The sequence below is a fragment of the Nicotiana attenuata genome, unplaced genomic scaffold (assembly GCF_001879085.1).
Source record: "Nicotiana attenuata strain UT unplaced genomic scaffold, NIATTr2, whole genome shotgun sequence".
In the NCBI taxonomy this organism is placed as follows: Eukaryota; Viridiplantae; Streptophyta; class Magnoliopsida; order Solanales; family Solanaceae; genus Nicotiana; species Nicotiana attenuata.
Window position 1 is genome coordinate 25,996 of NW_017670898.1, and position 15,508 is coordinate 41,503.

Genomic DNA, 15,508 nt, shown 5'->3' on the forward strand with positions numbered 1-15,508 from the left:
TTAATTCAGAAATTATGGTCAACTTATCAAGACGTGTAGGTTTGTTGGCTTTTATACAGTTCAATTTGATCAGTCGATTTCAAAACATATTTTGAATCTCTAAATATTGCAAAGGTTATTTTGGTAGTTTTATTTATATTATAGAATCGTTAGATCTTCCAATCTAAGTTATTACCCGTTTAGATCTTCTAACTCTTGAATGAAAATGTATTTGATTTTTTCTTTAAATTAAATGAATAAACTACAATAGATAATAAGAAGTTGTTTTATCTCTAGATCAGATTTTATTTCACAACTTTTTCTTACTTATTGCATGTGTTTTGAGAATGACATTGGAAGTTGATTATTAATAGGATATAAATATGCAAGAAGGTGAAGGTTTGCATTTTCAGTTAACTTTTGTGGGCGAAGAAATAATATTTTCTTGTACATTTATATTATATTTTTAACTTGTCTGTATTAATATTTTGGTTACATCAATTTTGATTACATTATATATATATATATATATATATATATATATATATATAGGAGACAAAAATCCAGACAGTACTTCCCGATGAATATGAAGTGAAAATATATATTAGCACAAAACAAAAGTTACTACATCATAAATGGTTGTGAATGATCATACTCTATATTTTTAAATTACAAGTACATCTATATTCTCTGACGGTTTTCTCTCTCAGCGCACGTTAGCCAAACGTGCGCCATGGGCAAGAGAGCTCGAAATCCATCACAGAAGGCGATAATGGCGAAGGAAACTATGAAATTCCAGCAGCGGAAGAAGAATGATGAAGGCAAGCAAGGTCTGAATCTCGAGAAACAGTTTGAAAAAGTGAAAATTAATGGAAGCAATGCAACAGTAGCATGCAGTGAGGAGAAGAAGAAGGAAAAGGAAATTGATGTGGATTTAAGGGAAAATTCACTAAATGTAAGTCCATCGGAGCTGCGAAGTTCAGAATTGGGTGAGGGATCCTCAAAAACCTCACCAAATTCGCGGGAAACTGGGGCTGGGAGTGGAAAACTATCGTGGGCTGATGAAGCAGAGATCATGGAGATTGCTCATGAGGCAAATACTGGGGGATCTATATGGGACAATTTCGACATAACAAAGGTAACAAATGCTGGATTTAAGTTAGAATTCGTAGAACCTGCTGTGCATGATAAGACACCTGTTTGTGAAATTGAGACTGAGGACATAAAAACTGAAATTGAGTATTGGAAGAATGCAGTGGTATGCTATGTGCTAGGAGCTCACTCACCATTTACTGTGCTTAATGCTTATGTAAGAAGGATATGGGGAAAACATGGAATCAATAAAGTCTCTATGTTGAAAAATGGAATAGTAATTGTGAGATTTGATACTAGCTTAGGGAAGAACGAGGTGCTTCAATGAGGTATCTATCATTTTGATAACAAGCCATTTATTGTTAAAGCATGGAATATAGATATGGAGTTCACTAAGGAGGAGTTATATACTGTGCCTATATGGATAAAATTACCTGGTTTGGATTTCAAATACTGGAGTCTCAAAGGACTAAGCAAAATTGGTAGCTTAGTTGGAAGGCCATTGATGGTTGATAGTAATACTGAGAAGAAGATAGGGCTAAGCTTTGCAAGGCTCCTCGTAGAAGTACAGATGGACACTAAATTACCAGACAAAGTGGTGTTCAAGAATGAGAGGGGACTATTAATGGAGAAAAAAGTACAGTATGATTGGAAGCCTACACTATGCAAAGTGTGTAGGAAATAAGGACATGATGAGCAGGTGTGTAAAAATAAAAAACATGCAGTAGAACCTAAGCCAACAGATGAGCAAAAAGTGGTAGGAGAGACAGGTTCAACAGAGAAGCAGGGCAAATCACCAAATAGTAAGGAAGGGGAAGGAATAAGCAAAGTCCAAGACAATACAATAGAGGAAGGGGGAAAAGAATCCAGGAGAATCAGGGTACTGCAGGTTGGACAACACCAAGTAATGTCTCAAGAAGCATCAACAGGCAACCAAAACAAGGGAAGGAAGCTGGGAACAGAAGTTACTACAATAACTTTCAAATACTGGAGGCACAGGATATTGAAGGAGGAGAGGGTAGCAGGAAAGGAGAGGGGAATGTGGGAGGGAGAGCTGCACCTCCCATTACCAATGGATAACATGATCTGCTGGAATGTTAGGGGTATGAATGCCCCTAACAAACAAAAGGAGGTAAAACTCCTTTGTAACAAAGAAGATATAGGGTTGATTTGTATGGTGGAAACAAAATAAAGGCAGATAAAATTAATCAGGTAGCTAATTCTCTATTTGGAGGATGAGGTAGTATAACAAATCTGAGTAAGCATTATAATGGGAGAATTTGGGTGGCATGGAGGCAGGATTGCTATCATGTAACAGTGATTACAATGACTGACCAAGCAGTTACATGCAAGGTCAGCCATAGAAGACTGCAGATAGAATTTATGATGACTGTGGTGTATGCATTCAACACCAAAGAAGAAAGAAGAAGTTTGTGGAACTATATTGAGAATATGAATAGGAATCTGGGAGGCCCATGGATAATTATGGGTGATTTCAATGCAGTCCTACATACTGATGATAGGGTTGGGGGAAATCCAGTAAGCCTAGCAGAAGTAATTGAGTTTCAAAAATGCATAGATCAGTGTGACTTGATGGAGATGCCAACTAGTGGGAGCAGATATACTTGGAGTGATAGGCATGGAAATGATAGGATTTTCTCAAAAATAGATTGGGCATTCATCAATACAGCATGGCTCAATTTAATACCAACCTACAGGGCTACATATTTAGAAGAAGGCATTAGTGATCACTGTCCAATGAAGCTGTCTATGGGAGACTCTAGCAGGAGGACAAAAGATACATTTAAATTCTGTAATGTTTGGGCATCACATCCAAACTTTATAGACATAGTTAAGGGAGTATGGATGAATGAGATTGATGGGTGTAGAATGTTTCAGGTGGTCAGGAAACTTAAAATGCTAAAGAATGAATTGAAGAGGTTAAAGAAGAGACATTTTAGCAACTTGATAGAAGAAGCAGATGCAGATAGATTGGCACTGGTCACGGCACAAGCAGAACTTCACAAGAATCCTCTAGATGCTGGATTACAGATAGAAGAGAAGCAAAGGTATCAAAAGTTCAAAAAATCATCATACTTGGCAGAGGTGTATCTGCAGTAAAGGAGCAAGGCTACATGGATTAAGCTGGGAGATGACAATACTAGGTACTTCTTCTCAGTAATCAAATACAGGAGGATGCAGGAAGCAATCATACAATTAAAAGACAAAAATGGAGTTAACCAAACTGAACAAGAAGACATTGCAGAGATTTTTGTGGGCTACTATCAAGAGTTACTAGGAACAAAGGGAAGATTCAGAGATCATGCCATCCAGGGATTCTTAAAAAATGGGAGAGTGTTATCAACCACATAGCAATTACAATTACTAAGACCATATACAGGAGAAGAAGTGAAGAAAGCAATTTTCAGCATTAATGACACCAAAAGCGCTAGACCAGATGGGTATGGGAGTGGCTTCTATAAAGCAGCATGGACAATAATTGGAGGAGATGTGACAAAAGCAGTACTGGAATTCTTTGAAAATGGAGAATTACTCACCCAGATCAATTCCACCAGCATAGCACTTATACCAAAAGTGAAGAATCCTGTCCAGGCAAGTCAATTTAGACCTATAGCTTGCTGCAATGTTATATATAAATGTATATCCAAGATCATATGCACCAGATTGAGGAAAATCATACCGGAGATAGTAGCAGATAACCAAGCAGCTTTCATTAAAGGAAATCACTTATCCACAATGTCTTAATATGTCATGATCTATTAAGACATTATAACAGGAAGACTACACCTAGGTGCTTGATGAAGATTGATCTAAAGAAGGCCTATGACATGGTAAGATGGGAATTTCTGGAAGAAGTACTCAGAGGCTATGGCTTTCCAATGCCTTTCATTCAACTAATAATGGTATGTGTTAGAACAACTAAGTTCACAGTGAAGGTGAATGGTGCAGGATATAGATATTTTAAAGGAAGAAGAGGATTGAGGCAGGGAGATCCTATGTCTCCACTATTATTTGTGCTTGTTATGGAATACTTAACAAGAGGTTTAAACAAGATGAGTGAAATGACAGAGTTTCAATACCATCCAATGTGTAAGAGCACCAAACTGACTCATTTGATCTTTTGCAGATGACTTGATGTTATTCTGCAAAGGAAATAGTCAGTCTATTAACAGGATGCTGGAGGTGTTGAACCATTTCAGTGCAGCATCAGGTCTGGTAGCAAATATGGAGAAATCCAACATATACCTAGCAAGAATGGATGAAGAAAGCAAGCAAGCCATTGTGAAAGCAACAGGGTTCTCAGTGGGTACTCTTCCTATGAGATACCTGGGATTGCCACTTACATCAAAGAAATGGAGCAAGGTGGAATGTCATCAGTTACTGGACAAAATCACAACAAATATTCAAACAGGATATGCCAAGCTTTTATCATATGCAGGCAGACTGCAAGTAATCAACTCTGTACTCTTTGCAGTATATAACTTCTGGGGAGCTGTTTTCATTCTGCCTCAAAGTGTAATTAAAGCAATAGACAGGAAATGTAGGGAGTATCTATGGGGTTCTGTAGAAGGTCACAGAAAAATGGCTTTGGTATCCTGGGATGTTCTATGTAGACCAAAAATCTGAGGTGGTCTGAACATAAAAGGCTACAAAAACTGGAATATTGCATCAGTGGGAAAACTTCTTTGGCAAATAGTGACAAACAAGGAGGTTTTATGGGTGAGATGGGTGCATGGGATATATATGAAAGCCTGCAGGAATATATGGGAACACAAGCCACCAAGTGACTGCAGCTGGTATTGGAAGAAGTTGAATAGTTTGAAGAATAATATGGCAAACTGGTACCAGGGAAATGCATACAGGCTGACCAGAAATGGGCAGTATATTGTAACTAGAAGTTACAATGCAATGTTGGGATATCTGCCAAGATACAGGGAAATGAAACTTATATGGAATAGGATACTGCTACCAAGGCATAGGTTTGCATTATGGTTGGCTTATCAACAAAAATTACAAACAAAGGGTAGATTAATGCAGCTAAACATTCCAATAACAGACACTGCAGAATGCTGCCTTTGTGATCAGGGAATACTTGAAACACAGCAGCATTTGTTTGGAGATTGTAGCTGGTTTAAAGATATGAAGGAGGCTTTAATGAACTGGGCAAGAATCAAGTTACCAAATAAGGCAATACCAGAACTACTAAGATGGATTAGTAGAAGGCATTGGAAGCATATAAAGAAAGAGGCTGCAACAGCACTCATAGGAGCAATGGTGTATCAAACATGGCAAGCTAGGAACTGGAGGATCTTCAGACAAATTGCATTGAAGATGGAGTTTTGTGTTGGGCAAATCAAAAAGGAGATAGCATACAGGGTAAGCATGTATGCAGAGTCCAAGAGAGCAAGCCAATGCTCATTGATGATACAAAGACTGTGTGCTTAAGAAGTTTATGTAATTAGGCCACTGTAGATACTACTTCAATTGTACTTAGATTGATTAATTGCTTTGCGAGGTCTGGATGTATTAGATGCTCTAATGCACTGGATGCTCATAGGGATGTAAAAACTCAGTTTGATTGCTATGCTAATATTCACATTTATTGCCAAAAAAAAAGTACATAATAATATTATCTACCTTAGTTAAATTGATTATTTTTACCTGTTTAGAAGATGTTCAATTAGTTTGAGTTCAAGTATTATGGTAACATGATAAAGTAACCTATCGGTATTTAAATGATTATTGCATTTTTTAATGTCATTCTTCCCAAACATATATAATTATCTCGCTAATAAAATTTGGTATTACTTCACATAAATAATTGAATGAATCATTATGTGCTAATATTAACGTGCAACACACATTCATAGAAACTAGTACCATAAAATAACAATTTCAAACAAAAGTTAAAGCAGCTATAAATTCAAATATAAGTACAATATTAAATTATTAAATTTAAATTTTGAATTTCATTTCGTCTCACGCATAAAGTAGTCTAAGTAATGATGTGTATTCAAAATTTAATTATATCGAATTAATTAGGGGCTTATAAAATCATAAAAGTACTACTAGTTAAATATTAGTTATTAAATTAACATATTACTAATATGCTTATGATAAATTAAGCTTAATGGACGAAGTTTGGTTTTGAGGTAACAATTACATGACTAAAGTAAGCCAACTGAGCTGAGCTGAGCTGAGCCGAGTTTGCTTAATCGAGCCCAAGTTCGACATAGCCTAGCTTTAACCAAGCTTTAACCTAGTCGAGCCGAGCCGATCTTTGACTATAATTGAGTCGAGTTAAAATACAGTCGAGCCTATCGAGCTGGCTCGACTCGTTATACATGTCGAGCTTGGATTACCTAGTCACTGTGCTAGGAGCTATGTACATGAAAATTATCGACTGTGTTTAAAAATAATTATAATTTAAAACTCAATATTATTATAAAACTTATTAAATGTCTAGTCGAACTAATAATTAGGAATTTAATATACTAGTTGATATATAAGCGTATAACAAAATTATCTAAATCATAAAGTATATCATATAATTATCACTTGTAGGTTCCAATTATAATTTTAATTATTACATAATTATATCTAATTATGTTAATAGGGTATTATTTTAATTGGATAACTATATCATTATATACTCCATAATACATTGGATTACAATTTACAACTATTACTAAGATAATATTTAATTAACTAGTTTTTTTTTTTTTTCAAAATAAGGGGGAAACATGATTTTAGGGAAAATTTTATCTTGTGTCTCATACAATTGACACTAGTTATATGAGGCTCCTTTTTGTCTCACAAATTTGTGGACCCAGATTTCTGTGGACCCAGAAGTGTAAGATTGAGGTCCACAAATTTGTGAGACAAAAAGGAGTCTCATACAACTAGTGTCAGTTGTATGAGACACAAAATAAAACTTGTCGTATCCGTGAGATTTAATACTAAGCTATCGAATTAGGATAGAAAGCAAACTTACTGAGATATATCCCAAAGAAAATGATATTAGACTTAAAAAAGGGAAAAGAAACGAAATGTGTAACAAGGTTGCATTTCTACTATAACCGATAAAGAATTATTTAATTACATTTAGAACGTTAAATAGTGCTCTTACGAGAAGATTAACTAGCCTCTGATGGGAATCATCATTAAGTTAAAAAGTAAGAAGTTAACTATGATTTTCATAAAATTTGTGGAAGTAGTATACAAATGCACATGGATATGCTTTTTTGTAATATTCTTATCAATTGTTCTTTGTCCTCTAAGAGCATAGTCTCTGCCCTCTAAGACTGTTGTACCCATTGCATTTAATATTCACACTCTCTTATTGTCAATGAAAGGGACCTAATTATTGTTTTTTATGGCCAAAATATAGACTGCAGATAGTGTTGTCGTTCTATGTGATGTGTGGTTTTACTTCTAAATTTGAGCTCGAAAAGCAATCTAACGAACTTAAGTTCTTTGTAGTTGGACAAAGCTATTATGATCCTTGTTGAATTGAAGTGGCCCATAATTATATTGCCAAAGTATGACAACAAATACAAATGTCTTGCTTCCAAGTATAACGTCGAGTAATTATTTTTAAGCCTTTTCACTAAGTGTTTTTATGTTGATAATAGTTCATAACAGTGCTATTTCCTTTTTTATAAAATCAAAGTTGGAGGAACTAGCTAGTAAAAAGAGTAGGTATTTAGACACATTTGAAAATCTTGTTTTGATTCAGGGTGTTTGCCCTTATTGTCGCACTGTAAAGCAGATGTTAACAACTAGTATATATATTCCAGCCTCTTGGTTTTGTTAAATCCTTGGAAATGCTGAGTGAACCATATTTTGCACTGACAAATAGCTAGATTATTTACAATGAAAAGCATAGATTGTGAAATTTCAGTGTTGTCCCAATGATCCTGCTACTAGTTATAGTGGAATTCTTGAAAGAGAGTGCATTCAAATAGCTGATCAAATTTCACTATGATCACATTCTGTTATTAAATTGATAAGTTAACTTTGATTCCTGTCAATATTTTGTATATTCTGTACATTAAAAAGTCAATTGATAAGCCTTTTGAGCTGAAGTTGTGCCTTTAAGATATTTGACAAAAGTATGGTGAATATCTGACCCTTGATGTGGAATTGCAGAAATGTCTCAAATAGAGATTGTTTCTGCTGGCTTTGTCCATTAATAAAGAAACTCTTAGGATGCTGAAAGATAATGAGAGGAAAGTTGTTCGAAAAATTCTGGAGATGAGACTAAGAGAAGTCTAAGGGACTAATGAAATCCTGAAAGTTGTTGTATTTGCAAACTGTATCTAGTGTTCTATATTTTAGGGTTCAAGCTTTGACAATAGTATGCCTGCAGAATCATTTGAAGTTTCTAAGAAGACAAAATGCAGAAGATGAGTGTTTGTATTAGGGATAATGAATACTTTTCAGCAAGTATAATCACTTCGTTTTCTCTACCTATTTATCACGCTTTTATTCTTATTAATATCTTATTCTATGATTAATTGCTAAAACTATGTCTTTTCTAAGGAAATCTTTATATTAACACATAAACTTTAAATTTCTATGTCTCAGTACTTCGTACAATTATTTTTCTTATATATTCTTTTTTTAGTTGTCAGATGGAGAAATCGTAAAGGTGCCGGGATCAGCTTGGCTAGATGATGTGAAGAAAAATATTGAAGGATGTTTGCTGCTCATCTAACTGTAAGCAGCTTATTACACTTCTCATTGATATTGTTTTATATAACTAATTCTAGAATATATGTGATTTCTTTTAGGAAAAGTTCATATTAGCAAATAAACTTTAATGATTATGTGAAGATATTTCAATCCACCATTTTCTTATCTTTTATTTTTACTTGTTATTGCAGCTTATGGAGGAGTTATGAAAGCATCAAGATCGACAGGAACATGAATTTTTGTTCTCTTGCAAAAGCCTACTGATGTATTTGAGTAAAAAGAGGTCTTACTATTTTAGTTTATTTTGAATGATACTGATGAAACTTTAATTATGTCTTTTTACTAATGTATTGCATTTATAGATAATTGAAGAAGATATGTTTCTATGCTCTAGCATATTTTGTATTGTGTTTATGAAAACAATTAAAGTTATTTTGCTATTATTTTCCAAATATTTCATGCTACAAATTAACCGTTCTTAGCTACATTAAATAAATTTTTGTGGCTAATAATGCTTATGACAAATTCTTCTAGTTGTAGCTATGGAATTTTTGAATTTGATGCTAAAGATATACATAAAATTGCTACAAAATAAGAACGTAGCTATGAATTCTTAGCTACAATAAAAATGTCTGTAGCAAACAATTTAAATCATAGCTATGGATCTTCGAATCTGTAGCTAAACACACGTCTTACTGCTACGAAATTAAACTGTAAATATAGCCATAAAATTTGAGTTTGTGTGGCTAACAAGCTAAATCTTTTGCTACAATACAATTCGTTGTGAAGATAGCTACACGTTTTGTTAGTCGTGGCAAAAGACTAAAATCACTTGCTATAAGTGAATATTTTTCTGGCAAGAATTTAACATTACAGCTACAATGTAAGTTCTTTTGTAGCAGTAAGTATTAGTCCTTAGCCATGAACTATGTAAAGTTTGTAGTTACGTTACGAATGCTACGGAAATTCTTTTTGTGGCTAAAGTGTTTAGCTACGAAAATTTTCATATTTAGCTACAATATATTTTGTAGCTATAGATGCATAATGTTGTAGTGTGAGTCATGGATCATAAAATGAGAGCACAAATATTGTTTTTGCCTTGTTGAAAAGGAAGGGTGTTGATCCTCAATCAAGTCCCGTGTTGTGAATGTCAAGCCTCATATACTTCTAGCAAATTTCAAAATTCAGTTTTAAGGAAGTTGGACGATATTGTTCTTATAAATTTAATATTAACTATACGAGTTATTCAATTCGATTGATTGAAATTGTAATATAAATATATGTTATAGATAATGAATTAATTGCTTTTGTTTGGCTCAAAAGATTCTAATTACTTTGTAAGCGAAAACAATTAAAATGAATCAAAGGTAAATCGTAATCGAATATAATGAAACCTAGAAATATGTATTATGCTTGTTATTGCTTCAACAACTTGGATATTCGAGAGAGAAAGGAGTGCTTGCTTAGAGAGAGAGAGAGAGAAAGAGAGAGAGAAAAAAAGTTTTCTATATCAAGATCAGATGCCTTTACAACATTGGGATCCTCCTTTATATAACAGGTGAACTTCCTTGAAATAATAAAATAATGCAGAGATAGGTCACGTGCTTTCGAGGAGACGACGAGATCTAAAGGCACGTTTCACCCCGACGTTCTTAGGTCATACCCTCGTTTCGACTATTACTTAGTCGCGGGTCGTTGCTACCGTAGTGGGCAGAATTTGACCCCATACAGTTAGTCCCTCCGTTCGTCGGTGACGTAACGAAGTGCGTCTCCGATGGACGGAACCATGAACCTTGTTCTGGAGAATTTGACCATGTTCGGGGACGGCGACGTAGAGGGGTGATCATTTGAATCTGTTGATATATTGGTGCGCAATCCCTTCCCTAAAAGGACGTCAGCATATGCAAGCGTCATCATTACGTGTATTCCCGAGGAAGTACAAAAGGTGTTCTGATGCTCGGTTTCTCGCGCCTGTTTGGGCCTTGCCTCTTCGATTTCAACGCCGCCTAACCCTATAAATAGGGAAAGGGTTTAACTTAAACCAGCTTTAGATCATCTGCAAACGTTTTCCGATTATTTAAGAAAACACTTCCTTTCTCCGAAAATCCACCGCTTCTTTGAAAGCACATTTGTAGTTGTGTCGTACACCGCTCCTTAAACGGAAACAATGACAAAACCTAAACGGGATAATAATCTGAAGGCTCGTAATAGTAAACCATCTGACGCGCCGCCTCCCCCCGGCGGCGATAAGGGAGAGAGAGAGGAGAATCTCACTCCTCTCACTGTGGATAATGTGCTACCAAAGCAACTCCTTATCAGGAGGGACTTCCAACGGGACTCTCCTGAGCAACCTTGGGAGAAATCCGAGTTAACGCAAGATGATTTAGATAATTTTCGTACGTCGTTTGATATACCCGCTCATGTGGAGATAGTTTTGGCGGGAGCAGATTTCGTGAACGCACACAGACCGGGGTACTGTGCGTTTTACGATATCCTTTTTAATCGGCTATGGCCTTCCCGATTTTTCCATTGGCGGAAGAGCTCTGCCGTTTTTACAACATGTGTCCCACCCAACTCACTCCGTACACCCTAAAGGTATGTAGGATAATGTCTACATATGCGGAGCTGGCTGGGTTGGAGGTCTCTGTCCACCACCTATTGCAGCTATTCAGCGCCGGCTACCTGAGGGGTACCATGCTGCATCTAAAGAATCGTGGCTCGAAGGGGTTGGTCGTGCAGACCGATGATAGGGCTAACCGCGGCTATTGGCGTAGGAACTTTTTTATCAAAACGGAACACCTGGTATCCAACCCCGTCGGATTCCCTGAGAGGTGGAATTCGAGACGTAAGTATTCCCATCCGTCGAGTCATTTATCGTACATGACCTTAGCGGTTCCGGTTATACCATCGTCATGATTTTTTTGTTATTTTGCAGCAATAGCTCACGCTCCCCGGTTCATAACTGATATCAAGAAGTGGGTAGCTGGTTTGCTGCCTTTCGCGGAAGGAACCCGCACATGGGCTGAGTTCCTTGAACGTTACAACCCCGCGGGTCCTTCAGGTATTTTTTCGACTTTAATTAGTCGCGTCTACAAACTTCGTCAGCTAAACTATTTGCATTGTCAGGTCGAAGTGCTCCTAAGAGGAAGGCGACGGCATCCACCTCCGCCCGATCAGATGTCGGTCAGAGTATGCAGGAGATGCTTTATACGTCTGTTAGGGAGGGGGCGACCGTAGTCTCTTTACAAGAGGTTGTTCCTGCGGAGGTGGCTACGAGTGAGGCGAGGCCGTCGACATCGTCTCCGCAGCCTGTGGACGATCCTTCCGAGGGCGAGGAGCCTGAGGAGAGACAAAGACGGAGGCTCATAACGGGTAAGCCGGTGGCGACTGGGGGTGAAAGGAGCAGTGCGCCTCGCCAAACAACTAGACCCATCTTCATGGCCGACGCCATCCGTTCGGGGAGGCCGGCCCACCAGATGAGTGCTAATGTCGGTACCAGCTCGGTCTGTTTTGCTGAGGGTGGCTCATCACTTCTTGTTGGAGGCGATGCTGAGGGACCGACCGCTGAAGCCACCCACGGGGACGTGGACGAGAGGACGGAAGGTACTGCACCCGTGGAGATGACATCAGATGGGTCTGACCGCCGCATCGTGATTCCAGGGGCTTACAATTTGTTACGACACAGCGAGCGGGCTGCGCTGGAGATGACTCTACTGTGTGCCTCCCCCGAGCGCGAGATGCTGAGTGCCGTCAGTGATTCGGAGTTGTCTCGGAGGGTCGCTGGTATGGCGCTACAGGTAAATCTCTGTTCTTCCGTGTGTCGTGAAGTTGATTTTGATGCGTACTAACTCACATGTACTTGTATATTTTTTAGACCCTGGTTTTGGAAGTGGAGAGGAGGTGTCGTGAGGAGAAGAAAGCGACCGTTTTTGATAAAATGGTGAAGAAGTACAAGCGGTATCGCTCCAAGCATCAGGCGGCGGCGGACCTTTTCCAGCAAGATCCGAAATTTCGGGTGTTCCGGGAAAGCCTCGAACAGAAGGAGGCGCAATTGAGCCGCAGGGTGGCGGAGCTGGAGAAAATGGATGAGGAGCTGGTGAAAGCTGTGGCTTTTAATAGCGAGCTGGAATCACTCCTCAAATTGAAAGAAGAGGAGTTGGAGCTCAGCCGTGGGGTGGCGGCGGAGATTGCCGATCTGCATCGTAGGGTGGCAGCTTTGACAGCCGAACTCGAAGCCAAGGTGGCTGAGGTCGACATTCTCAAGCGTACTGCCTCGCCACGGCGTGGGGACGTGGCTCAAGATGCGCACGAGATGCGGATATATGCGGAGGCCAAATTGGATGTATATAAACGACTTCTCGTTGCGGGACGTGCCTCCGAGGAGGAAGTTCAGGAGCGGTGGCGCGAGGCTCGTGCTGCTCGTATAGCTTGCGGGTACAGCTCCGACTCCCCTGATCGAGAGGGCTACGCTTCGGAGGATGTTAACCGGCTTGAGTCCGACCCATGGTTTAATGAAGCTTACCGCCTTGGTGGCGATGTTCGAGAAGGAGAGCGGGCGGATGGCGATGGTAAAAATGGCGAGGCTCCTTAAGACTTGTACATGTTTTGCCTTTTTCTTTTTGGAATGTAATGGGGGCCCTTCGCGGGACTAAATGTATATAATTTTTGTCATAGTGAAAGGATCATACTTTTGTTGCTATTCTTTTCGTGTTGTTCTTTGTTAAACGTTGTTTGTCACCGTCGAGCTTGGCCGGCGTTTCGATGGCGATGGCCTTAGCCGATAGGATGTAACTTCAACTGTCGCTGAAGTGTTATCCGTCGCCGTCGGGCGGGGTTGTCGTTTGTCTACGTTGGCCTTAGCCGTTTAGGGGTAACTTCAACCGTCGTTGAAGCGTTATCCGTCGATGTCGAGCTGGGTCGACATTTTATTGGCGATGGCCTTTGTCCCATAGGATGTAACTTCAACTATTGTTGAAGTATTATCCGTCGTCGTCGAGCTGGGTCGACGTTTACTGGCGATGGCCTTTGGCCCATAGGATGTAACTTCCACTGTTGTTGAAGTATTATCCGTCGTCGTCGAGCTGGGTCGACGTTTACTGGCGATGGAACGTTTTACTGATGATGGCCTTTGGCCCACAGGATGTAACTTTAACTGTTGTTGAAGTGTTATCTGTCATCGTCGAGTTGGGTCGACCTTTACTGGCGATGGCCTTTGGCCATTTTCGCAACGGAGGTGGTGGCGTTAGCCGCTTTCGTAATGGAGATGGTGGCCTTGGCCATTTTCACAATGGAGGTGGTGGCCTTGGCCGCTTACATAATGGAGAAGGTGGCCTTAGCCGCTTACATGATGGAGAAGGTGGCCTTGGCCGCTTACATGATGGAGAAGGTGGCCTTAGCCGTTTACATAATGGAGATCCAACTAGGCTAGTCCCTTTATTATACCGACCTGGAGAGAACGTCGAGTGGCCGATATGATAAACCTGCCTCTAGATACCCCTAGGTGTTCCCTTTGCCGCCTCGTTAAAAAACTCCCCGAGAAAATCCGATTGGGACAAAACTCGGGTAAGGGAAAAAGAGTACGACTCGGGAGACGCCCTTCAGAAATGGAAGTACTTGAGGTGGGCGACGTTCCAGTTGTTTTGGAGTGTCTTTCCTTCCATTGTTTCTAACTGGAAAGCTCCTTTGCTTGCCGCTGCCGTGATTTTATATGGCCCGCTCCAATTGGTGCCCAGTTTCCCCTCGCTCGGGTCTTTTGATGCCAATGTTTTGGCCTTGAGGACGTAGTCGCCTACTTTGAGTGGTCGTATTTTGGCCTTTTTTTTGTAATACCTTTCGACCTGTTGCTTTTGAGCCGTCATTCTTATGTGGGCCATGTCCCTTCGTTCTTCAACCTCGTCGAGGTCTTGGAGTCTATTCATGTCGTTGTCCGCTCCGCTGGTATGTGAATATCTCAGGCTTGGTTCTCCGATTTCGACGGGTATGACCGCGTCGGTTCCGTAGACCAGTGAGTACGGAGTTTCTCCCGTGCTGGATTTGGGCGTGGTTCGATGTGCCCACAGTACTTCTGGTAGTAGTTCGGGCCAGAGCCCTTTGGCTTCTTCGAGTTTCTTCTTCAGTATGTTCAGTATTGTTTTGTTGGAGGATTCTGCTTGTTCGTTGGCGGTGGGGTGATATGGCGTGGAGAGTCTTCGTTTGATGTGCCATTTGTCGAAGAACTCCGTTGTCTTTTTGCCAACGAATTGGGGGTCGTTGTCGCAGCTGATTTCCTTGGGGATGCCGAAATGGCATATGATGTTTTTCCATATGAAGGCGATAACTTCCTGTTCGCGTATTTGGGCGTACGCACCTGCTTCCACCCACTTGGAAAAATAGTCAGTTAAAACTAACAGAAAACGTACCTTTCCCCGTCCGGCTGTTAGGGGACCGATTATGTCCATTCCCCATTTGATGAAGGGCCAAGGTGAGGTTACTGAGTGGAGGGGCTCTCCCGGTTGATGTATCATGGGGGCATATTTTTGGCATTGTTCGCACCTGCAAACATACTCTGCTGCCTCCTTTTTCATAGTGGGCCAGTAGTATCCGGCTCGAATAATGCAACGGACGAGGGCGCGGTTACCGGTATGTGCGCCACAGTGACCCTCGTGCACCTCTTCGAGTACTGGCCTTGTTTGGTGCGGCCCTAGGCACTTAGCGAGGGGTCCGCCAAACGTCCTTTTGT

The 15,508-nt window shown here is 39.8% G+C and overlaps 1 protein-coding gene across 1 annotated transcript; it reads left to right on the forward strand.

Moving 5' to 3' along the window:
• Positions 1–2,397: 2,397 nt before the first annotated feature.
• Positions 2,398–5,538, forward strand: LOC109244316. Its single transcript, XM_019411378.1, has 6 exons — positions 2,398–3,140; positions 3,237–3,345; positions 3,445–3,684; positions 3,897–4,134; positions 4,220–4,683; positions 4,942–5,538. The coding sequence occupies exons 1-6, from the start codon at positions 2,398–2,400 to the stop codon at positions 5,536–5,538; spliced, it is 2,391 nt and encodes a 796-aa protein (XP_019266923.1).
• Positions 5,539–15,508: the final 9,970 nt, after the last annotated feature.